Source organism: Anarhichas minor, unplaced genomic scaffold (genome assembly GCF_050575085.1).
Source record: "Anarhichas minor isolate MPS153535 unplaced genomic scaffold, ASM5057508v1 ptg000002l, whole genome shotgun sequence".
NCBI classification, from domain to species: domain Eukaryota; kingdom Metazoa; phylum Chordata; class Actinopteri; order Perciformes; family Anarhichadidae; genus Anarhichas; species Anarhichas minor.
The window spans coordinates 7,110,882-7,137,026 of record NW_027466448.1 but is presented as its reverse complement, the minus strand read 5'-3'; the positions used below and the strand labels follow the sequence as shown (position 1 = coordinate 7,137,026).

At 42.6% G+C, this 26,145-nt stretch overlaps 1 protein-coding gene across 1 annotated transcript in view; it reads left to right on the top strand.

Moving 5' to 3' along the window:
* dym (dymeclin) overlaps positions 1–26,145 on the top strand; it is a 45,951-nt gene that overhangs the window by 4,590 nt on the left and 15,216 nt on the right. The window contains exons 6-14 of the mRNA XM_076087486.1: positions 324–396; positions 2,488–2,613; positions 3,767–3,906; positions 11,629–11,814; positions 11,926–12,104; positions 13,467–13,592; positions 13,708–13,821; positions 14,003–14,097; positions 18,050–18,149. Coding sequence (XP_075943601.1) covers positions 324–396; positions 2,488–2,613; positions 3,767–3,906; positions 11,629–11,814; positions 11,926–12,104; positions 13,467–13,592; positions 13,708–13,821; positions 14,003–14,097; positions 18,050–18,149 — 1,139 coding nt within the window. The remainder of the gene's footprint in view (positions 1–323; positions 397–2,487; positions 2,614–3,766; positions 3,907–11,628; positions 11,815–11,925; positions 12,105–13,466; positions 13,593–13,707; positions 13,822–14,002; positions 14,098–18,049; positions 18,150–26,145) is intronic.

The following is a 26,145-nucleotide window of genomic DNA, read 5'->3' as shown; positions in this document are numbered from 1 at the left end:
GAAACTATGATTTAATAATTAATAATTCGCTGTCTCTCCTGGTTTTACATGGTGTGATCGTGAAACAGGCCTTAAATTGCATTATATCTGGTATTGAAAATGTCTGAGGTATTAAAGTATTACGTTTAACTTGGTGAACCCGGCAGAAACCCTGCAATCCCAATTAACTAACTTCCCTCAATGCCATTCCTCTGTACAGCGAGCATGAAATATGGATGATGGGAAGGATGGAGAGGGGGGATCTAGAGCAGGAAGGAGCCGAGTGTAGAGAGACTTATGATCAACCGTATATATGTCGCATATAATAACTCTCTATCGTGTAGGAACCGGCAGCGAGGACCTCCTGGAGGAGCTGTTGTCCAACCTGATCCACCTGATCGTAGAAGTGCCCCTGCTGTAAGTATCTCCCTGGTGTGTGAGAGAATGTGTGTCTTACATACACTAAAACAGTCCCACATGTAAGGCAGATTGGGATACAACACTGTAAAGTGACATTTTACACCCCACACAGTGATTGTTTTTTAATGTCATGGTGCAAATTGTTCAAGATCCCTTGTTTGACGTCACATTATCAGCTTAACATTCACATGAAAACACAGAGTGCTGGTGACCTTTGCCAGCCCCATCTCTTGACTTCCTTGTTTTTATTCCTTGTTTTGTCGGTCGTTAATGTGTGTCGGATGTTAGTCATTGAGCAGTTAATGAAAAACAGTTTGTGAAAAGGTTTGTAACGCTCTCTTTGCGTGCTCCACTCGGCTCATTCGCTGCTCGGTTCACTAACCAAGAGAAGCTGAAATCCATTACGGATCAAGGGTTCGGCTCGGATGTCCGTGTGTTTCACTTCCCCAGTTGCCGAGCTGGCAACTGGATGAGTAAAGGGACGAAATACCAAAAAAACAAAAAGGAGGGGATGTGACTAAGGATGTGTTTGTTGTTTCGGAAGAAGAAAAAAGGCTTGAAATTAAAGTTTGATTAGGAGCGTTTGCCAATGAGTGGGAGAGGAGGGAACATAATGATTGGAAAAAAAAAAAAATGGTATCATCCTTTACTCCCCGTGGGCGGCGTGCACGCTAACACACTCTGCTTTAATGAGGGAATATTTCAGCGTGTTTACTCATCAGTGCCGGAATTATCTCCCGCCTGCCACTCAGTCTGTCACAGAGAGACAGAGATACAGTACGCACGTCTCTGTGGACTAAATCCTCCTCCGCAGTGTCAAAACAAGTTCACAGAGACACAACTCACGACCGGTGTTTCCTTGACGCAGCATCTTCTTCTCTCCCTCCTTGTCTGTATCGTGTCATTCTTGATCCTCCTCTCTCTGTCAAGCCGTCTACGTTCTCCCTTCTCTTCTCTGTTGTCTCTGGACATCAAACCCCTGGCTCCTGTGTGAAGCATTATTCATTGTTCCAAGCTTCCAAGACTTCGGCCTTGTTTTTCCTCCCCTCCACCACTTTGTGGCTGTCGGCCACATTTCCCTCCGTACGTGCTTCTGGGATTAGGATGCGAATCTCCGTTTCCCCCAAATCCCAAACAGACTGCTTCACTTTTTTGTGGCTTCGTTTCACAAGAAAGATAGATGTCAGCAGCTTTTTAGAACACATCTCCAGGTATGCGGTCGATGCGTATTAAATCACAGTTACTTTTTGTTTTTCCACACATACTGTGACATCGTTACCGTTTCTCTGATGTCTGAATAAATATTAGGTGTCTTACATTTAAATCAAGCCATTGATTTAAGCCTATTGTTGAGACTTAATTTCTGTATGAATTGTCTTATTTGTATACCAGAATCTATTTTGTGAGATATTCAGTAACCTAAAACACCTGAATGATATTTTTATTAATTCAACTTTTTTTCTAATTTTATAAGATTATTTAAACCTTGACAGAGATGGCTAATTAATTGGTAAAGATGAAGTTAATATGTAGTTAATATTAAAGACATTTTGCATTCACAGCCTGTGTTTAGCTGTATAGTTGTTCTACTGAAACAATAACAATTTGGCCATTAATCGATTGGTCAGCAAACAAAAAAAAATATTTATATCGTAATCAATTTTTTATTAGTTTGATCGGATAAAACGAGCTATTTTCAAGTCGTCAACTTGGTCTTTGTAGAATTTGTAATAGACCAAAATAGTCAAGATGAAGCAATAATGGCAATATTTATTAAAGCCCTTTAACTGTTCATCTGTCCACAGGCACAGTCAAGTGATAACTTTCAGTGAGAGATGTATTTAACAAAGACTGTGGAAGTAAAACCATTGACACATGTCTTTAAAGTCCGATCACTTGATTGAAAGTGTGTACGGGATTATGTGTCAGGAGGCAGAGGACAGTTGAGTTTAGGAAACAAGCGTCAATGGAAGAATAGTCATCTAAACACCATCTACTTCTACATTTATTTATATCTTTTGAAGTTGTGATGTATGAGATGATGATTTATTTGCTTTAACCCTACTTGCATGTGTATTTTCTGTGCAGTGACATCACCTATAGCATCCTATTTGAAGCCGTGACCACGCTGCTGGTGTTCTTCTCCTACCAACTCTTCCACAAAGACATCCTCCGGGATGGATTAATCTACCAGCACATCATGAAGGGACGATGGTGAGAAAACACACACACGGGTTTATACTCTACGGAAGCCTTCCGTTAACGCAACGCGCCAAACTGTAACTAGTAAAACTGCATGGCTTCACTTAACTCTTATCTTTAAAATATACAGTAACGCTAAGCTCTAACCCAAAACCAAGTTCGCATAAAAAAAGGACTTAAAAAAATGTAAATAAACACATGAAGATGGATTAATGTCCTAAAATGTCAAACTTCTTTTCGGGCTCTCGCAGCAATAGACCCAAAGGAGAAAACTTTTGATTAATTGCTACTGAGCTGAAGAAAGGCTTCCAAGTAGCTGATGTTGGCAAAACAGATGTAAAAAGGTCTGGTTTAGTTGAGAAAAAAGCACGGCTGTGTGTGACTAGAAAAACATTGTTCACCGCCAATTACGTGTCCGTCACTCGTTGGGAGGAGAGCTGATGTGATGACGGAAGAGCAGAGTCTCAAATAGACACCTGATAGGGACACCTGTGGACGGAGAATAGGATCTCAGTTTGTCTGGTTACACACACACACACACACACACATACATACACACACACACCTGCACCTGTGGGATTCAGAAGAACAAGTCCTGTGTCTGGGCTTTGCTTTTATCTTTGTGTTTTTATTCCTAATCCAGTTGTTTGCAGTCAGATAGAATTTATGTTTCTTTAGAGCAGGTGAGGAACACAATGAGAAGGATTTGTCTGTTATGGTTTGTAGACACAAAATCCAAAGTTGGCCCCTCCTCCCCAGAGGGCTACGGTGTTTGCTAGCAGGTGCAAGACGACCCCAAATTCACTCTCGTTTTGGAACGAGCTCTGTCTGCAGCGCCGTGTCTGCCATATGCGTAGCTTCCTCTTAGATGTGTGCTTCCAATTTTGCACTTGGTTGCTACGTTTTTATAGAGGTTGACACCCAAAAAAATCCTACTCATTCTGCCTTTAAGGCCACAGGACTAGATGACCCTCGGGGCTTTTATTCTGAAATATTTGCAGCCGAGTTTCCGCCTGTGTCCCAACGTATTTTCCAGTGCTCTATATACACTCACGTAATTCCTGAAATGTTGAATACCTCACATATTAAACCTCGTACAAAAGAAGCTTAAGGTTTCCAGCTGTCTTTTAAAACCTGTCTGTCCATTTGTCTCTCTTCTCCCCAGTGTGTCTTTGACCAGTCGTCTGGTGAAGACCCTGCTCTATAACTTCATCAGGCAGGAGAAATGTCCGCCTCCAGCGACCCACATCTTTGAGCCGAAGGCTGAAGGAGGCCTGCTTTACGGCCTGGCATCGGGGGTGGCAAGTACGAGTACACACATCCACACAGGAATAAAACAAAAAGACACAACCTAGCTCATACTATTGTGTATATATATACCACAAACTCACCACAGTGGCTGAGTTCTAGAGATACAAGTAGAGAGGGCCTAGTTTTTATTATTGCTGAAGGTAAAAATGTAATTATATTGTAAACGGTTACCTGAACTTTGTATTGAAGTTTGTAAAGCTACATCCCGGTTTGACTTAGACCCAGCTTCAGTATGTTTATTGCATTGAATGACTATAACGGCATATTGGATGTAGTCAATGTGTGTTTTCTTCCAAACTATATGGCTTTCAGTGGTTTCCCCCTAAAATGAAGCAATTAAGACCCCCAGTCACAGGTTTCAGTTAAATGAGAAATGATTTTAGGGGCATTAAGATGCAAATTTATCTAGTATTTCCAAAGAAAATAGGAAACGGTATACCTAATATATACATTTTTTAATAATATACTCTTCTTTCTCATCCTTTTAATCATCTTGTGATGCCTTAGATTTTTTAAGAGGTGCAAATGTTAAGTCTTTCTCATTATCTGATCACTGTTGCTTGCCCCTTTTGCACTTTGTTGCAGTGATGTCGCTACATCCCTCACATCAAAATTAAGCTGGTTAGTAAAAACATCTTTAGAAATTGTAGGAATGATGGTCAAATTACAAAAATAAGCGGCAGACGGTAAAAAAAAATAAAAAAATGTTTCCCCTCTTCTTTCCTTGGAGTCAACGAGTGAGATATATGATTAATCTGATAAATTAAAGTGCGAGCCATGCTGACAGCCATGGCAGTGTGGATGAAAGTGATGAGTATGTGTGTATCAGACTGGTAATATGCTCTGTCTGTGTGTGTGTGTGTGTGCGTGTTGACAGCATGTTTGTTTGAGTGTGAGAATAGGGCCGGGTTTCCCCCGCAGATAAATGCTCTCAGTCGGTTGTTGGTGGCAGATTCCTATCAGTGAGCCATCAGCATTTGACCCAGCCCGTCTGTCTGTGGCCAGTGATCGGCCCGATGAGTTATGGTGCCCTGTACTGTTCTGTAATCCCCTAGAGCCTGTCTGTCTGCAGCCGCCTCCCTTGTACACACACGCACAGACCAACAAAGACACAACCGCTCTTATACTCGGAGCTCACAAACAACACTTGTTTTCTTTCTCCGTCTCTCTGTCTCGCACATGCACACAGTCATCGGGGATCGGCAGAGTACACGTATTCATCTGAATGTTTAAAATGGGTGTATGCAGGGCTGATGTTCTACAGTAACAGTAAATATCTATTGAGTTTCTTTAATTGCAGAATTATAAAATACTCGGCCAGCGAAAGGGGAACTGCTCTCTATGAAGTCTGTAGATCCACACACAGTGTTCTGGACTCGATTACACAACCACAACCTCCTTTACATGAACTTGCTTTTTATAGAAATCATGTTGCTCATGCTAGTGGCGTGTAAAATCATTCATGCCTACACACTCGCATTCATAGACGGTCTGGATTTTTCCCCAGAAACAAGCACTGGCCATTGGCAAAGCAAAGCCGTGCTTCATTTGCGTCGCCATGTTGACGTGTGGGTGGATAGATAGGATGTCTCTTCCTCTCTTCTTTTACACACTCTGCTGTCTGAGTCTGACCGAGAGTCTGCAGGAGGATTAACACCAGACAAGCAACTCGCAGCTTTTTGGCCCTCTCCTCTCTCCTCTCCTCTCTCCTGTCCTCTGTCCTGTCTCCTCTCTCCTCTGTCCTTTCCTCTGTCCTGTCTCCTCTCTCCTCTCCTCTCTCCTGTCCTCTGTCCTGTCTCCTCTCTCCTCTCCTCTCTCCTGTCCTCTGTCCTGTCTCCTCTCTCCTCTGTCCTGTCCTCTGTCCTGTCTCCTATGTCCTGTCCTCTGTCCTGTCTCCTCTCTCCTCTGTCCTGTCTCCTCTTATTAAAATAATAAACCGTACACCAGCAACTTGGTAGAAAATCGTAAAATCAAAATTAGGAGGAATTATGATTCAATTGTAAACCTTTTAAATGCAGCAACAAATTGGTCAAAACTTTTACAGAAATTAAAATTCCAGTATATACTTTATATCGTAAATAAACGTAAAAATGAGTTGAACAGATCCAATAAAATAGACCCGTTGTCACCGATATCCGATCCAGCTATTTGAGTCGGTATCGGCCTGATTTCCGATATCGTTATTGTTGCATCCCTAACTCGTCACCGCGTCATGTTCTCCTCTCCACTACTCTACTCTCCATGTACTTTTTGTGTGTTTTCCTGTAATTCTTAGTGCACACACACACACACACACACACACAATACTATTTAAGCCATCCATCTGCCTGCAAGCAGACAGCCATGAGATGAAGATAACTCCAGTCCAATCCTCATGTTTCACATTGCTGCCATCAAGAAGCTAACGGCAGCTCTGCGTCTCTTATAGTCCGAGGGCGTTGGTCCCAATCTACTCTGTTGATTACTGCTGACAGCTACACAAACACACACACGCATCTTGTATGTGGGTTAGGTCCTCATTAGTATAGCACACTTAACACAACATTTGGTGGTCACATTGTGCAAGTGTATTACGTGATTCATGTCACGCTTCAGCCCAAGCTTTTTGTTATGATTCTCAGCATTTGATACAAAACAAAGTGTCTGGAATGTTTTCCTTCATTTTGTTTGAAGGGTTTTGGATGAAAATGCTTTGAGTGTATATTTTCATCTGTGTGAGATTATCAGAATAGTTTGTTTATCGTCTGTACAGCATGTTTCCCCGTGTGTACTTTTGGATAATCATCTAGAATTGGGCGTACTTGTGTGTGTGTGTGTGTGTGTACAGTATCTGTGTGCTTGGCCGAGGCATTGGCCTGAAGCCCTGTCATATTTCATTCACTGCTATGCAAGTTAACCTCTTATTCTCGGAGCCGTTTTTGAGGTCTCTGAGCGAAAAAACATAGCCCTACAAAACTGACCATAGCTCTGTAACTACAAGGTCGATTTTAATAATTTTTGTTGATATAATCAGATCACAACACCTGTGACATAGTTTACATTGGTCATATTGTGAATATGTTGCTGGTTAATATAGAAAATAAGACATAACACAGCTGAAAGTGAAAATATTCAGCCTCGCCTGGGAAAAATGCACTTTCAGTGATAAAAGGTTATTGAAATAATGCAGCTAGCTCCCTGAATCTTTCCCAAGTCATAGCATAACTGATCAGTAGTTATTAAAAAAAGGTTAAAGTGGAATAAAGTGGAATAAAGTTAAGAATAAGAGGTTTTAGTCAGGCGAGGCATCATTTTCGAACCAGCTGTTGCAGCTCTTACATTGTACTTTTATACACTATATAACTATATATTTCACTTTCTTTATCACTCATATGATTCAATACATCCAAATACAGATAATAGGAATCATATTCATATTCATAACATCATCAGAGCCAGTTTTGGCTGTCATCTGTAGGATTTTCTCATTTCATGTGTGTGTGTGTGGCTGGATCTCAGCCTATCCTCGGTCGATTTCCAAAAACAACCCCTCCTTAGACGCGTCACAGGCTTAGGAAGACTCGTGCCAAGTATGGTGGTGATCGTCAAAAGATTTCATACAATAAAGTTGCCAGAAGTGACGCGTGTACCCCGGCGGAAATTTCCGGTCGCAGGCAGTCTGGCCACTCGCCCAAGCCCCCTTGACCGCTCTTATTCTGGAAACAAGTCGGAAGTCAACAGTATGCAGTTGGCAGCAATGACTACAGCTTTGGAACGGAAATTCCGCGACGTTATTATCCATATTTAGAGAAAACTTGGGCGCATAACCACGATTTTCTTCGGCGAAGTTCAGCATGAAGGTACGTTTGATCGCCCACCACGGTTTAGTGTTCGTACGGATCGTAAAACAGAGGTTAGTTACGTGTTCCGCCACGTGTGCTAATGCTAATAAATGCATTGTATGACTGGGTAGCCGTTAGCATGAGGGTACAAACATTGACTTACTGTACTCATAGCGCCGATTTCTGGCCCGGATTTGGTGCTTTTATGCCACGATATTTATCTGCTTATGTGAGTACCCTATAACTGTGTTGGGAGTGTGTTAGAAGTGACTTATATGATGTTGTTGTCCATACGTTGCTCTTTCATCGAAAAAAAAAATTAGCCACATACATGCTACCGGCTAATAATCATGCTATTTTCCGCATGTGAGTTTGAGGGGTTCTGAGCCTGAGTGCCCCCAAATTTGGGGGCGTCGTGCTCAAGAGGTTTTAATAAGTAAGTAGCACATTCTGTCCGTCTCTGTTCACCATGCATTCACATCTCTGTCTGCACGATGTGAGAGCGCATGTTGATTCACAGAGATTTAGTCTATTTTGGGGATTTATATATATATATATATATATTGACTAATGAACAAGCTATTGACTTGCACTGAAATGTTGTACAGACAATTGTGCTCCCCTTGCTTTTCCTTCAGTGCCGCCAGTAAGTCAAGGCTTTCACTTATCCTGAGAAACATATTTAAGAACCCAAACAGACCTTTTCAGGTTTTAAACATCTCATATAGTGTTTACGGTACATGGTCATTATTCAGTGGCGACGACTTAAATGACCGATTTCTTTTGATGTAGAAGAAGATGACCTGTTCTAAGCTAGGCTAGCAGTTTACCCTTTGCATACAGTCTTATGTGTGATGGATTTTTTTCCCTCAATCCATAATATATCGATTGCATTCCCATCGGCCTCAGTTGTACTTTGTGTTTTAATGCTAGTTAGCAAATATTAGCATGCTGACATGCTATTCTAAGATGGTGATCATGTTGGACTGATTTCAATCACTAAGAAGTACTGCAGCGCTTCTTAAGGAAAGTAAGGGAATGATATTCCTCCAATCAACAGTGCAATAACAGCAGCATCGTTAAGTAGCGTGTGTGTGTGTGTGTGTGTGTGTGTTTGACAATACCCATGATATGAATCTGGGTTTGGTACGAGCTTATTGTCAGGTGAGGTAGATATCGGGGGGAAGACGTGGTTGTAGAAGGGATGCTTTGCAGCCTGCGTCTGCATATTTGGAAAGACTCTGCAGATATCTCATTGTGTATTGTATATTTTGGTTTGAATATAGAAGTTGATTTTGTGCCAGGAGTCGTGTCTGGTGGCGGTGGTCATTATGTAAGACGACGCACAGCCTTCTGTTCTAAAAACCAAGGCTTAGTCAAACATTCAAATCTTTTGCTGCAGAAACTTGTATTACGGTCAGTTTCTGAGCCTGTTTTAATGACTTTAAATAAGCATTGACGGTGTGTAAATATTCTAAGGAGACCAGTAGAGATTTGGAGGCAACGAATAGTTTCCAGAGATGTTGTGGATACGGGCTCAAGTGAAATAAATAAGACTTTGTGGGTGCAGTTGTGTTGCGTGTCTCATGGTAGGAAGCCTTTAATGGCCCCCGAGTCCTGGAGCCCAGATTCTGTTTCCAGCGTGCCAGCCTCTGTGTCCGTGTGTGACTTTCTCTCCCCCCCCCCCCCCCCACACACTTTCTCCTTCCCTTTTCCTCCTCTTCATGTCCTCCTCCTCCTCCTCTTTTTCCACTGGGCGGCTGGCCAGGGCCGGAGCAGTGTAACATTATTGGGTTTATGTGGTGGGCAGGCAGACAGGCCGAGGGAACCGAGCCAGACGGATAACAAACAGCACCCACTAAGGTAAAATAGAGCTCTGTGAATGTGTGTGTGAGAGAGAGTAATAAAGTGTGTGTGTGTGTGTGTGTGTGTGTGCGTGCGTGTGCGCGAGAGAGTGCAGGAAATGTGGCTGCCAGACCGGGCTCTCTGACACTGTTGGGCTAGTCACCGTGGTGCCAGTGAAGAGATGAACAGGGCTCCGTCACAACTTGGCCCCCCCCCCCCCCTCCCTCGCTCTCTCTCTCTGAAGATCTTGTTTTCCCTCACACTCACTTCTCTTGTGCAGAGAGAGAGAGACTGACAAATGATGTCAGTTCTCTCCAGGGGATTTCTTTCTGTTGTGGATGCAGTTTGTTGATGTCCTTTTGCTCAAATAATAAACAAATTCACTGCCCTCCTGACTGCAGTTGCATACACATGTATACACGCAAAGTCAGCCTCTCAGTGTTCTTTACAAGCCCTCCGTGAACTTGGAGGGAAACCAACATCTCAACCCTATAGATGTCACTAAGAAGTTGACGGAGTCACAAGTTGTCAAGAAGAAAACAAGTATTGTTTCATGCATAGTTGAAGAAGACACTGTGAGGTTGAAAGCAATCAAAGTTGGAAACAGTCACAAGTTTGCTCCTTATGTTCTGTCTCCTTACTTTTGAAAACGGCACAAAAAGCGAACACTGGGAAGTGACCTCACACGTTCTCCTTGAGTTAATCTTTTAAATGCAGCAGGATGTCGGTGTACATAAAGCATGTCACCTCTGAAATGTTTTGAACCAATGTCTTCTTGTTTGCGTGACTTAAATCTAGTTCAGTAACCAAGTCCACTGGCGACGTGAGTGTGTCATAGTCGGATGGATCAGGATGGCTTGATGACGGATAAGTTGATCTGCTCTTCCATCCTCCGCCACTAGATGGCAACAGATCTACTGGGCTTCGTCTCAAACTCCGTAGCTCGCTCAGTGTGGACCTGCGACACAGTCTCTCACCAGAGCTCGGTGCGTGCGTTCTGTGTGGCTAGACGTGCAGGAGCCAGAGGCTGTCATCTGTGTACCTTGGTGCTCATGCTTCCTGTGCTTCTCATGACGCCTGAAAGCACCAGCACTTCTGCAGCTCTGTAGGAAATTCGGCTCCCCTCTCACCCCCCCCCCCCCCCCCCCCAACAAGAAAAACGAACCCCACTCCAGTTGGCCCGTCGTTCCAGTTTGTCTTTTGTTCTGTGGCGCCGTCTATGTTGTTTCAAATTGCAGGTACTGCGAGGCATCGTGTGTGACTCCATTGTGCTCCTTTTGGCCTTGATTACTTCAGTCTGACTCTGCACATGTACTCTGCACATGTACGCTTCCCTGTGAAGCGTAAATCGGTTTAAGGCTGAAGAGCTGCAAGTTGTGAGAATACTTCAGAGCTTTGACTGCACAACCTGACTGCTCTTCATAACTCGGTCCTGCACAGATCCATCCACCCGTCTTGAAACTCTCTGTGCTGAAGAACGTCGAGTCAAGCACATTTAAAAGCAACAGGATTTGACCCAAAGTCCTTTCCAGTCGAGGCAGATGTGTTTAGAATCTGTAAGGTTCAATAATAGACGGATTAAATAAAATAGGAAGTCAAGAGAAATAGAATTAAAAACAAAAACCGAGTTAAAAAGTCGTAAGATACTGTTAGAAATACGTTAAGATGGGACTGGACAAAAGCCATTGCAGAAGCCTCAGACTAAATTAAAAGAAAGCACAAAAGGCGGGTCTTCAAATTGGATTTTAAATTGTCATTAGTCGATCAGGTCAATAATGAATTATGGGAAGATTTTAAACCAGAGAGGTGAGAGAGAGAGGATGGACAGGAACTATTTGAATATTTTGAAATGTGCTTTGAATGTAACACGTTCGAAAAATGACCAAAATTAGCAAAAATGCATGAAGCGACCAGACATAACAGAATTATCTAATAATACAGCAAAGAAATGAAAAGGAAGGAAACATAAGATGTGTTTTGTGTATATTTACATGTCTGTGTGTATATATTTTTTTAACTGTGTACTATTTGTGCATCCGTCTGTCTCCAGGTGGGCTGTGGAGTGTCTTCACATTAGGTGGAGCTGGCAGCAAAGTGGGGATAGACCAGGAGCACAACCCCTTACCTTTGTCCAATCAGAGCCTCCTGTTACTGCTGGTCCTAGCCAATCTGACAGATGGGCCTGACTGGCCCAACCCCTACCGCCAGGCTATCACTTGTTTCAGAAACACACAAGGTACTATACTTGTTTATCCATTGTACAGAGTTGTGTATGACGTGTACCGGAGGGTAATAAAGTAACGTGATGAAGTATTAATCCTGATAATATCTACTTCTACTCATATAGACACGTCGTCATTGTCCGCGGAGCAACCTCACACTTTCCAGATCAATTTCAACAGTCTGTACACGGCGCTGTGTGAGCAGCAGCGCTCCGACCAGGCCACGCTTCTGCTGTACACCCTCCTTCACCAGAACGCCAACATGAGGACGTACATGCTCTCCAGAACCGACATGGACAATCTGGTGGGTAGGATGGCAAGGTTGACCGTTGTTAATAACGCACATGCGTCCACATTTATAATCCCCGTCTCAATTGGCGGTTTTGTGTGCAGTTTACTGACGAAGGCAAAAGAGAAAGACCACTGTGTGATTGGCTAATCCTCATTAAAACACATTATGCAGTCCTTCCTTCCACACATGCGTGTGGCCATGAAATCGTTTCATCTCGGGCCGATGCTATGGCTCAGTAAATAGTGAGGATGTATGCAGTGGCAGCTGGTGCCGCTCTGTCCATGTGGGACAGTGCCAGTTATTCCTTACAGCAGAGTGAATTGTACCGAGGCATGTAGTGAATGAAAATCAATGTAAAGCTCAGCATGTCAGATGGTATCGCATATGAACATGGTATGCAGTCACACGTGAGGCTCTTTCACACAGTGCAACAGTGAATCATTTGGCTTTATTGGATAGGAGTGGAAGTAGGAGTTACAGTATATGTTTAGCCTTTTTACCAGCTTTAAAAAGACCAGGCAGCTGAACTCGACACAAAATCCTTGGCAATCACCAAACGTGCTGGAAATGTAGTTGTTATACAATCATATTCTGAAACTGCAGGTCATTTACACCTTTCTCAGTATGACCTTTTCTGTGTTATTCCCTTTTTCTAGCTGCTGTAATAAAATATCATCATTAGCAGATCTAGATTGAGTTTGTTTTATGTAGGGGGGGGGGCTCCTAATGAGTCTAGCCACAATAAAGCGCCGCTGCACCACGGAGTAATGAGCTAACACTGCATCTGTGTGGGTTCATCGCTCACTATGCTAGCAAACTAACTGCTTTCAGTACAATTCTGAGAATTCAATCTTGCACATTGCCGTCATTAGCGAATCGCTTTCACCATCTGCTTTACATACTTCTGAATACAACATCTGCCTCCGCCTATAGTGTAGCAGCCAATTAGAAAATAATGTCCATGTCATCTAGTATATGTAGTGTTTTGTTGTCTCTTTTACTTCGTACTCTGTTTGAACCACAGGTGATAACACTGCTGTAGTAGCGGGGCTTTATGTACTACAGTAATAATTTAATTTTACTGGGCTCGTTGATAGATTCATCTTAAATAAAGCTCCTTGGCAAGACAACAAAAGCATCCTTTCCCTGAGTAGAATAATAGAGAGGATACATTTTCGCTTATGTATACCATATTATTTGTAGAAGAGGTATTCAGCTTTTCTTGTGCTGCAAGATCGATATATTAGCATTTTTGTCCCCTCAGGCTGTTTCATTGTGAATTCAGGATTAAAAAAAAAAAAAAAAAGTCATCTCTGCAACTATACCTACACACATGCTCAGACCTTCCTCCTGCTCTCCCACTCTTCCTCTCAGGTGTTACCCATCCTCGAGATCCTTTACCACGTGGAGGACAGAAATTCTCATCACGTCTACATGGCCCTCATTATCCTTCTCATCCTCACAGAGGACGATGCCTTCAACCGCTCCGTCCATGAGGTGGTGGGTAGAAACAATTGTTGCCACTGCAACCTTCCTTTACTTGCGATGGCCCGGGATAATCGTAAACAAAAATTGCTGACATGTTCTCATTCCTGTGGGTCTCTCCCTCTCACAGGTTTTGAAGAACGTCTCATGGTACTCGGAGAGAACATTGACAGAGATCTCGCTCGGCAGTCTGCTCATCCTGGTGGTCATCCGCACCATCCAGTTCAACATGACCCGGACACGGGTAGGTTCAGCACGTATTCACACAGTTTGTGCACTTGCAAAGCAAACAGCCATGCATTCAGAAACCTAAAATCTGTAGTCAATCACAACCACATAGGGCATTTGCTGCAAAGATTGAAATAACATAACAGTTGAACAGTAACATCAGGTAACGTGTATGTTTGTGTGTGCGTCCTCCCCAGGATAAGTACCTCCACACCAACTGTCTTGCTGCACTTGCCAACATGTCGGCCCAGTTTCGTTGTCTCCACCAGTACGCCGCCCAGCGCATCATCAGGTGAGGACACATTGTAACAGACAGAGCAGAGCAGAGGATGATAGAATATGTTATTCCGTAGCTTCTTTCCTCCATTTTTCTATCCAACTTATTCCCTCTCTTGTTCTCCTCTTTTCTTTGGTAGAATATTAAATGGGGTTTGAAACATAATGTAAAATCGTATAACACTGAGTCAAAGTGACCAAGTCTATTTATTTATTTATTTGTTTATTTGTGTACTTTGTCTGTTTGACATATAATTTGAATGTATTTATTTATACATCTTTAGGGGTTTACCGTAGATCAGAATCTGGATCTTGACCTTTTTTATTACAATAATTAGGGAGGTCTGTTTTTGGCTAATTCAGTGAATTAAATAACACAAAATATAAATACAAATTTAACACAGTTCATCACGCTGATCCAAAACGCATACAAATCACCAATATTACCTTGAAACAGTCCTGCTCTTTGACCTTCCATGATAAAGAAATACTACCACAGTATAAAAAGTACGGCATCGTCACATCTCCAACCCCTACTAACGTTAACTGGGCTGAATGTTCTTCCTTTCCGGCTGACAATTTGAATAAATAAGACAACAAGTGTGCATCTCAGAGAGAGAAACTGTGTGTTTAAAGAAATATAAAGTAGAAAAAGCTGGCACACCATCAAAGCCGTTCATGTGTTTCCGCCAGAGGCCTTCCTCGGGGCATGAATGTGAATAAAGTCTGCTCTGAGTCGAGTATTGCACAGGAGATAACATGCTTCCTGCCATCTGTGTACATTCACACACTGAAATCAACAGTGTAAGTTGTTGCCTCAAGTTAAGTGGCAGGCTTTGACACAATGTTCATCTGTGGGGCGAGCAAAGACGCCAGAAGAGAGACAGAAGTTGCCCAAAGACGAGGGTTCAAGTTCACACACAAGCACGATCATTCATTTGAATGATTGTTATAGTAGCTCGACAGTACAGCAGAAGAGACGAAGGAATAACATATTGAGAGAGATTTGTGTGCCTGTGTAGAGAAGGACATTATGTCACATGAGGTAACCGAAAGGGCTATTTGGCCTGTGAGGAGACGGAAGACCGCACGCACACACACACACACACATCAAGTCATTCATGTCTGTTTGTCAACTCCGGACACACAGGAAGGAATGTTTCCTTCCCTTAAGACGTGCACACGTCCACGCACGCACAAGGATCCTCTTATCTCGCTGCCTGGGTCTCTCTCTGTATCTGTGACTGTGTTTTGAGTCAGAGAGGAACACTGTCTGTGAATGTGTACATGTCTGTCCTGTGCTGAGTGTAGAGCAACTGACTCCATGTCTGATGATAATGATAATGATGATGACTATGATGGCCAAGGCTGGGCTGAACTGGCTAGATAAAGGGGACTTCCTGCCAGGAATTTTCAACCGTCTGCCAGGAAGTTCTGAACTCTGCTCCTTAGTTCAGTTGTTGCTGTTTATTTACAGGCAGCAGTGGGTTTCAATTGCCTCCACCACCAACACCACCTCACATCTTTCCCTTTTTGTTTTCTATTCATTCTCTCCCACAATCAATACTCCCTTTCTGCTGTCCTCCATATCCACAGTCACCACACATGCTCGTTTGAGCGATTCATCCACAAGTTGCTCTCTAGATTAATTGTTTGGTCTGAAAATGTCAGCAAATAGAAAAAGATGTTTCCAGAGCCCACAGTGACATCTTATACACATTTAGGAAACTAGAGTCTCAATTTCTACTTGCAAATTACTACAATGATTCAATTAAATATCAAAATAGTGGCCTGTTAATTTCCTTTTAATAAAATAATATATTATTTTACCACCATTTGATTGTTTCAGCTAATCCGCTACAGTCCACAGTTAACTTACTCAATTGTATTTGTACGCACTTTTTCAATTTCATCTCTAAAATATATGATTTCAGACAAAATATTGCAAAAAAGGATTAGCCCGTTTTTTGTTGTTTTGGACAAAAGCATAAAATCAAAAAGCAAACATTGGCATGTTTAATAAGATGTGATACAGACTGAAAGAAACAGGTGGGACCTCCTTTTGTCTTCTACTACCACAAATACCATTTCTGGTGGGCAGCGGTTAATGTTCCTCAATTGATTATATAATGTTTATTGTGCGTCTTCTTGGCTATATTACAATAAACGTGAATGATGCAGTTACTAACTTTTTTTATTTACTTTTTCTTAATGTGTAAACATACATACAAATGTCCAACTACATATTAATATGAACAGCTCACATCCACACACTGTGTGTGTCCAGATAAGAAAGGATCCTTTGAACTGGTAGAAACAGAGCAGCCATACATATTCAGTCGGGGGGGGGGGGGGGGGGGGGGCACGTCTGTCGTTACTTCAGCCTCATAACTGATTTTGGGATCAGGCCAGCAGTGTGGAAATCCTTCTGTGTCGCTGTTTCCCGGGTCGTGTCCGTCACTGCCTCAGCCCACATGAGGGATGTTATTGTGGGCAAATGTCCCAGGTGGAACTTGGTCGGTGGTCTCTTTTGAAATAGAAAAGCCCGGACAAGACGTACAAGAGGTCCCATTAGGTAGTTGTGGCTAATTGACATTAGGTCTGTAGATAACAAGTAGACCTCCTCATAGCTGCTCAGATATCTCCATTCAGCTTTCATTTGGCCAATTAGCCCGAAGAAGAAATGCTGAGAGACTGTGTGTGTGTGTGTGTGTGTGTGTGTGTGTGTGTGTGTGTGTGTGTGTGTGTGTGTGTGTGTGTGTGTGTGTGTGTGTGTGTGTGTGTGTGTGTGTGTGTGTGTGTGTGTGTGTGTGTGTGTGTGTGTTCCAGTGCTGACGGATGGACAGGTGTTGCTCTGAGGGGCTTAGCTGAGCTCTGCATCTGACTTTCTGCTAGTCCTTTGCTGTCATTGAATTTAATTTATTCTGTAATTTTTTTTTCCCGTGATTGACACACAGATTAAACTTTCAACAGCCTTTGGGGGGGGGGGGCGGGCCTGGAAAGACTATTAAAAAGTTGTAATTAAAACAGAAGGTCACTAATAATTATAATGATAAACACCGAATGAATAATATGAGACACTGAGAAAAAAAGTCTCCGTGATTTATAAAATGAGATGTAATAAAGATGTCAACAAGAGAAAAATATGAAATTTTCAGTCAAACCAATATATTAGAACTTGTTATTTTTAGAGTTTAAAATTAAAAACTACCCAAAGTGACAGCCAGTTTTTGTTTGCTTTAAAAGGTTACATTAAAGAAGTGATTTATCTCAAGTCTCTTGCTTGATCATACATGTTGAGTGAATCAGTGTACTGTGGCGTCAACACTGTACACTGTGTGTGTGTGTGTGTGTGTGTGTGTGTGTGTGTGTGTGTGTGTGTGTGTGTGTGTGTGTGTGTGTGTGTGTGTGTGTGTGTGTGTATTTTGAACCACCCAAGGTCACCCAAGCATACTCGAGGACTCTTGATGTACTGTATGTCCGTGTCTAGCCGTCACATTCAATCATGCGGTCCCAGACAACTGTACACACACACACACACACAATAAGGGTAGAGCAAGGCAGTCAACTTGTGGGTCAAATGGCAGACGGTCCCTTGCAAGGACAACAAACATACACTCATGTATAAATACTGGACATTTTAAAGTTTAAAGTGTAACCAAACCTTATTATTATTATTATTATGTTATGTTATTCCAAAACTAATTATTTCTAATTATTCTAAAGGCCTCATTTAGAAAGCAAAACAGACCCGTCTCTAAAAATGATCAGTCTTAAATAACGGCTTGTCTCTTCAGTTATATTTAGTTAAGGCCACTGTTTGAGTATTCACAGCACTTTATTTACCGGCCAACATGTGCAGTGTGACGACTGTGTGTTTGGGTTCTTTGGTGAAGTGTGTCATTCATCTGTGGTTGCTGCGCTCACTCCTTTCTCTCTCTCTCTCTCTCTCTGTGTCTCTCCTGCAGTTTGTTTGCTTTGCTTTCCAAAAAGCACAACAAGGTTTTGGAGCAGGCAACACAGTCTCTGAGAGGCCGACAGGGAGACAACACAGCCTTACCCGACTATGTGAGTATCTCGCTCTCTCTCTCTCTCTCTCGCTCTCGCTCTCTCTCTCCGCTCTAATTCAAACAAGCTTCATTGGCAGGAATGTTCCCAGTGCATTATTGCCAAAGCTAAATTACATATAATTGAATAATTACGTTTTACACAAGAAAACTAAATTGAAAACCACAAGGTAATAAATACACTTCAAAGCTACTGTGGGTCACTTTAATATAGACACATTTTTGTCATATTGGCTCAAACTGTCACTATATCCTGACGGTAGTACATGAGGCAGATAATCTAACACAGCTGTCAATCACTGCTCGTGAACGCCAATCGAACTAGGCACCGCTGATCAAATATGAATCACGGTAATGTTACTGTATTCCCTGTTTCTCATTTAAAATGTGTTCAGAAACACGTTTTTGTGTGCTGCTCAGCTGTAAAATGAGAGTTTGTGACCCGGCCGCCATGTGAAAACAAAGCACCGCCCACCAACAAACTTTCTCATTTTACAGCTAAACGGTTCACTGAAAACATTTGACACACTTAACCGGATAAAATCAATCGGTAACATTTACTATAGAGCTTGTAGCACCTCTTAGTTAATGTCAACATATTTTGCAGCTAATATTGCACATAATAGGGCATTTTCTCTCTCTCTTGTGACAGTTTAGGGAGTGTGAATTTGTCACTTAAGTGAGTTTTGACTTTTTTACTGTCCAGTTTAGCGTTTCAATTTGTTTTCCCAATTAAAACTTTTTCTCAAAGAAATAGTTTTAGAAATACACATTTTCATCTTCTTGCTGAGATTCAACAAATGAGATATAATATTTGAGTTAGTGAGCTTTAGAGGTTTGGACGGAGCCGGGCTAGCTGTTTCCCCCCGTTTCCAGTCTTTATGCTAAGCTAATGCTTGCTGAAGCTTCATAGTTGGCATACAGATGTGACAGTGGTATTGATCTTCTCATCCAAAGTAACCCTATTACTATTTGGATCCTACCATGTTGTAATGGTTTACAAAAACAAGCAATCATCAAAGCATTTGAATTAAAAGCTGCATCCATCAAAATGTTCAGTGCATTTGTCAGCATTCTTTGATATTGTTAAAGTAAAGAAGAGACAACATAATGTCATGCGCTGCTGCCTTGTAGCATCTCCTCTATCACAGATTTTTGAGATGTTTTTGATGTCCCTCTTAGTCTGCTGTAAAACACTGAGACGACTCCACACTTCGCTCCTGGCACCAGTTGTGTCGACCAGTTTAGGTGCTCACTGGGATCCATCTGAGGATGTGGTGCACAGTTTGGTGCTTTTTCTACATTTTCAATTTCAATTTAAGTCCCGTCCCTGCGGGTCCAGCATCGAGTCGCAGTCTGCGTCTCCGTCTCCTCCGATCCTTTTGTCTTCCTCTCATTACTGTTCTAGCTCACGTCCCACACACTCTGTACTGAAGCAGAGTCTCCCCTTGTAGAACGATATTAAATGAAAAGTATTGAGCGTTCATAAAATTGGATGTCGAAATTTTATTCACAGTGGCACCAAAGTAATATGGAAATTTCTCCGGAACATCGGTGTATATCTGAAATTGAAATCTTAACAGCACGACAGCAGTAACTAAAGTGGCAGAGTTTAAACCAATACATTGAACATGATGTTTGTCCCAATGCAATCCTGTATCTATGGCTCTTGTTAGGACGCCACACCTGAATACACTCTGTTTACTGTCGACTGTATAACCGTCTGTATTTGTGTTCAGGCTCTTCTGCCTCAGGTGTGTCTGTATACATCCCAGACTCCCTGTCTCAGTGTGTGTGTGTGTGTGTGTGTGTGTGTGTGTGTGTGTGTGTGTGTGTGTGTGTGTGTGTGTGTGTGTGTGTGTGTGTGTGTGTGTGTGTGTGTGTGTGTGTGTGTGTGTGTGTGTGTGTGTGTGTGTGTGTGTGTGTGTGTGTGTGTGTGTGTGTGTGTGTGTGTGTGTGTGCGTGCGTGCGTGCGTGTGGTAGATATATCCGTAGGTCCTCGTAGATACCCTTAGGTGTTGTGGAAACGTGAGCGTATTTGAGTGCTCATTCAACCATGTAGCGACTGTCTGATGAGGCCCTCTTACAAACAGACATCCATGCACACACACATACTCATGAAAAACATATACAATGCAATTATCCAGCTTTGTTTTGATGCTTTCTTCCTTCAGGGCTTATTTTAATGCTCTGTTTTATTTACACGCATTCATAAACACCCACCGTATGTGACTGGAAATGGAAAAGACAAACATGAAGAGAGATTACGTTGCCTTGATTAAATCTCGTCTGTTAAAGATATCATTCCAGACAGCTGTTTCCAATAGGAGCGTGCACTGTGTGACTGTAATGAGAGTGACAACAATAACGAGACGAATGCAATGCACACACAGTAAGAGGTCAAAATGCGAGGTCCGCTCCACTATAGTACTCCTGCTTTGGGTGTTGCTCAAGGGCACAAGGCGCATTTCCAGTAGGATTATTTCATGGACGTTTCTACGACGGGAGTTTTGTTCCTAGAAAAATGTCTGACATCCCGTCTGGGTCATAGACTTTTAAGGCGGAGCTTAATGATGATACCGCTGTTCATCCTTGAGCTTAGACTATACTAACTCGTGTGGCATTGGTTCCCATGTCTACGAGGGTTGTCGTGGCTTATTGTTCACAGCTAGAAGGTTTTGACGTCTGCGCATGTGCACACACATAAAAACCACCTTGAGACATACATTCAGCTTAATTGTGTCTTGGACAGCAGAGTGCACATTTAGCTTTTTTTTTAAACGTATTTGGTTGTAAACAACACCTTGGTCTTAGTCAGCGGTGTTTCTGAGTGTTTGGTAAGGGCCCTGTTCAGAAGGTTGGGGACCGCAGGATGACTTTTTCATTTATGACCAAATTCCTGCAAAACAAATTACATTACCATCATCCCCCCCCCCCCCCCCCCCCCCCCCCCCCCCGCCGTCCTTTGTGTTTAATTAGCAAATATTTGTAAGATAAAAGGCTAACGTAAGATGATGAACCTGCTAAACATGTTAGCATTGTCACTGTGAGCATGGGAGAATGCTAAAGTTAGCATTTTAGCTCAAAGCACAGCTATCACAGAGGGTTTCAAACCATTAGGGATGCTGCTAAGAATTTCATCATCAATCTGCATACCAAAGGAAAGCAGAGAATCCTTGCAGTTCAGAGTATCTGGTCATAGGTTTTGTAGATGTGACATCTTGAAGAAGTTGTGTCGACTCCTTTGTCTCCTCCATCGCTGGCCCTCCTCTCCTCCTCCTCCTCCTCCTCCTCCAGTAGTAGTGGATGTGGCAGTGTAATTGAAAGCAGCCTGCTCTGGTGTTATTCACAACCTCTCATCTTAACTTGGGAAGTTCAGGGAACCATAGGGAGAGATAAAGAGGAGCAGAACATGAGGAGAAAAGAACAATAGAAAGAGGAGAACCAAGCAGGAGGTGAGGTGGGTTTGCGATATGCATCTGGAAACAATGTAATTTGGCCGCGTCTGGCTCTGGAGAGAGAACTAATCTTTGTTTAATGTGGGATTGTCCTGGACATGTAATTGCTCTCTTTTACGAGGGAGAGACTGAGAGGAGTTTAAGAAATAAATGTCGTCAAATGCTCTAAGCTGTGGGTTGAAGCTGGGCACATTCTGCTTATGTGTTAATGTCTCCCTCTTTTTTTCCTCGGTCTCCTCCTCCATTTCTCTCCCTCTCGGTCTCTCTCTCTCTCTCTCTCATATATACAGACACAGAGCACACCCCCCATCCTTGTATGTGTTTGTGCTGCTGTGTCTGGTTAGTGTCATGGAAGAAAGAGTGAAGGGTAAGGGCCCCTGGAGCCCCCGGGGGACCGCCAGAGGCTCCCAGTCCAAGCAGGCCAGCTCTCTGGAGGCCCCCTCGGTTGCTCGCTCTGCAGCCTCTGCATCTCTGATTGCACATGTTTTTGTGTTGTCGTTTTTTTCCTGCCCTTTGAGATATGTGCAGTGACATGCAATATATGCTCGTACACACAAGCAAACATAAAAATAAAGGATGTACGAGCTGTGTTGCATTGCATTGCGTTGTGTGTCCATGTTAATGCTCCCAGCCAGTGGTAGTGGTAATGTGACTTCTGTGCCTCTTCGTCTGTTTACGGCTGCACATTCCTGGGAAGAGACTATATATACACACACACACACACACACACACACTCACTCAGAGAGCCAGAAGCATGTTGGACCACCCTGTCTATGTGTTTATGTGCGCTGGTTGAGTCACAATCTGTGATCTCTTTTTAATAGCCAGAGTAGACACATGCCTTAGCTTTGTAGCACCATTCCTTTTGTTTAGGGAAAAAGCAGAGCCCGAAGATAAATCAACAGATAATAAACATTATGCCTTCTGTTTATTATCAGGCCTTCCAGGAATTTGCCACTTTCTTATTTGGCTACAGAATTGTTTCGCAAAATCCACAGTACAATAGCTCATAGATGACTAGAAATGTCAGTGGATTAATATACATATCTGGGGTATGTGTAGGTGAGCAGATAATATCAACTGTATGTCGTTGACTCTAGCTATATAGGCTGTAGTCACTTGTACATGGGACAATAATCTGGGTATTAATATGCTGATATGCTCTCACACCAGTGGTGAAAAAGTACGAACCTATATACCCAAGTCTTTAGCATTTTTAAGCAGTGTATAAACATTACATAATTTCTTTATATCACACTATAATGTAGTTATACGTAGCTACAATATGTTGTTAGTGTTTATTAATGTACAGTATTATAACTTCTCTTATAAAGACATGTTTTGTATTATTACAACTGTGTTTTACCACATTGTCATTTACTATCTCTTTACACAAGAGCCTCCACTTATTGTTGCCCACAGGAGGAGTTATAGTTGTTATAGACACTGCTTATAACTACTTTATAGCAAGTTAAAAAACCTTTTAAAATGTTTATATACTGCCTATAGGGACTCAATTTAAAGTTTTGCATTTTCTGGAAAGTTCCATGGAAATGTATTGATGTATGTATGTTAATGTATTTCATATAAAGTCTGATCTGTCCTCTCCCAACTGCATATTTAGTATGAAATGACTATGTTCAGTGTAGCCTCCACATGGTTCAATCACAAATGGGAATCTCATGCATTTTCTACTTCTACTTCTCTGAGATTGTTAAATATTGCAGTTACTCGCCCAGCCTTGCGCTGACTTTCTTCCATTTCCTCTTAATTCCACGGTGCTGATTGGAACTCTGGGACAACGTAATGTGTAAGACCAGAGATCAGCGTCTGCCTTCGTACATGGTTTACCTGAAAGAAGGAATTGATTGATTGAAGTGTGAACTATCCTGTCACATTTCTTTTTATAGTCTTTTGATGTAGAACTAATCCCCCCCCCCCCCACACACACACAAGACTGATGTACATTATCATAGAGCTTCCCTGAGATCAGAGGTTACAGCACACACACACACACACACACACCGAGCTTCTTTTCAATTCATGTGAAAACGCCCAGAGGGGAGAGATGGAAAGAGAAATGAGGAATGTAAAGGGAGCCTATATATTTAACTTTTCATAACTTTCAAACCTTTAATGTATTTGCCTACAGTTGACTTGTGGTCTTCACAGTATGAGGAATATTAACTAGGTTTTTATATCAAGTATTTCTGAATTAATGTTGTTACAGTAGATGAAGTTGTGTGAAGCAGCTTTCAACCCGCAAACTAGCATTTTATTCACTTTACGATCAGCACTGATTCCTGGAAGATTATTTTGTAGCTTAACTCCATATTGTGACTGTTTACCTCATGATTACCGCGATGAAAGACAAACTGATTGCCACTGTGATAACTTTCCAGAATAGCAAAATACTTCCTCATCCTCATTTGGTGTCTGATGGCTCTTCAAACACGGGCATCGTACTGGACTTCCTGTATCGTATTTTATTGTTCACTGTCTCGCCGGTACCTGAAGCAGTGAAATAGGAGCTGTAACCTCTTAGACTGATGCTACTTGCTCATTATGTTATCCTCTCAGTCTCGATATAAGTCTGTCCCCTTGTGTTCCTCTCATTAAGTCAGTATCCTGCTGAGAGCTGACTTACTCACTGACCCCCCCCCCCCCCCTGTTTTAGTCTCTTATCTTCCCTCACCTCCCTGAAGACGATACTAGACCGAGTTGTTAGTTTACTCGTTAGTCTGTCCCTCTATATATATATATCTCTCAGCCTCTTATCTTCTCTCCTCTTTGGCTCTGCCTCTCTCTATGTTTATTCTCGGGCAGTAGGAGTGCCACCTCTGCAGGCAGCAGGTGTTCCGGGGTCCTAATGATTGTCTGTCTCCAAATGGCAGGTCTGGCAGCCCTGCTGCGCCCTGGTCTTTTCCTGATCAATGCGCAGCAAAACAGAGCACAGCGAGCAGCGGATCAATTAGCGCTGCCCACCTATCTGCTGTTGCAGCTCTTAGCGTCATCTTTTCTTTTTTTTCATCATTATCAACATTACCGCTGTTTTGCCCCCCCCCTGCCGTGATTGTTGGCCAAATCCTCCGAGAGGTAGTGTGCTTATTTGAACTGATAATAAGGTGTCTGTCTGCAAGTATGCTGGACTTCCCCTCCACACAGACAGAGATGCAGCAGTTGTCCAACGCCGTCTTTCCTAAACAGATCCTAGTGTGTGTGTGTGTATGCGTGCAGCAAAGGATGTTTTGTAAAGCTATGGGGTAATAAGAGGCTGAACTGGGCACAATGCTCCACAAAATGGTGTGATTATGACGTGGCTGTGGTACCATAATGCAGGCCAGACAATGACCTATTTAAAAAACAAAAAACTCCCACAAGGCTGCTGCTGCTCAGCCAGTCTGACCCTCTCTGTCCATCTGCGTGGTGCTTTATTCCCCCTCTGTTCATGCTTTACTTCATCTACCTTACCTTCCCTCTTTTATTTTGCCCATTATAACATCGCATTCACGATTAAAAATTCTGATTAGTGGTTTATGTTGTGACAGTGTGAAAACATCCGTCTTTCAGGTGTGGCTTTTGACTCTCTCGCTCTCTCGCTCTCTCTCTCTCTGTTTGTCAGTCTGTGTTTATCTCCATGCCCTTGTCTTTGTCAGTGCTCTTTCTTAATACGTCTGGTTTGTCTGCCCTGCAACAGCCTGCAGTGAGCAGCGGGGCCAGCCAGGGAATCACTAAGCTATTGGTTTAATGATGCCAGCCCCTACTTTACAGGGATTTACATGTCTGCGTCTCTAAACACCCTGTACACACACGCACAAACATGCATAAAAACACGCATGGGTATGATAGAACGGCTATACACACACACACACACACAGATAGTGTAGTGCCGGCAATGTCCTTCCCAGTCACTGATTGCATCGGCAAACTCTATCATTTTCCTTGTCAGACAGAAAGCAAAGGTCAAACATACCTGCAGACATAACACATTTGTGCTCAGCATGTTGAAGTATTAGCAGCAGAATCAGACAGACGGAAGACACACACACACACTCTCACATAGGCGCGTTCGCACCCTCACAGCCTTCAAGGGAGGTTTGTGTAAATGGTGGAACAAGTAAAATGGGGGCAGGATCATTGAGACTAATGACATGGCTCATGTCTGAGGGCTGTGTTTTCCTGTGAGTGGCGGTGACTAAATGACAATGCAGCAGGCCGGAAAATAGCACATGACTGGAGGAGAAGGAGCATGACAAAGATTGGGAAAGAAAGGCTGCAATGGTTTCATGCAGTCACACAACATGTCAGGTGTTTTTGGGCTATCTAGTTGATACTCTTTTGGGAGGAAAAACCAGTGTAAGAGAACAAAGTGGGGAGTGGAAGAGGAGGAGGAGCCAATATATTTAAATCCTGTCTGGGTTTCAAGTAGACCACAGACCTCCTAATCTCATCCTCTTGACAAATATACACGCAGGGCCAGGCAGACGTCTAGCTAGCCTATTTTCATTTGACCTGAATTCCCCAGTGTGGCATTTTTTC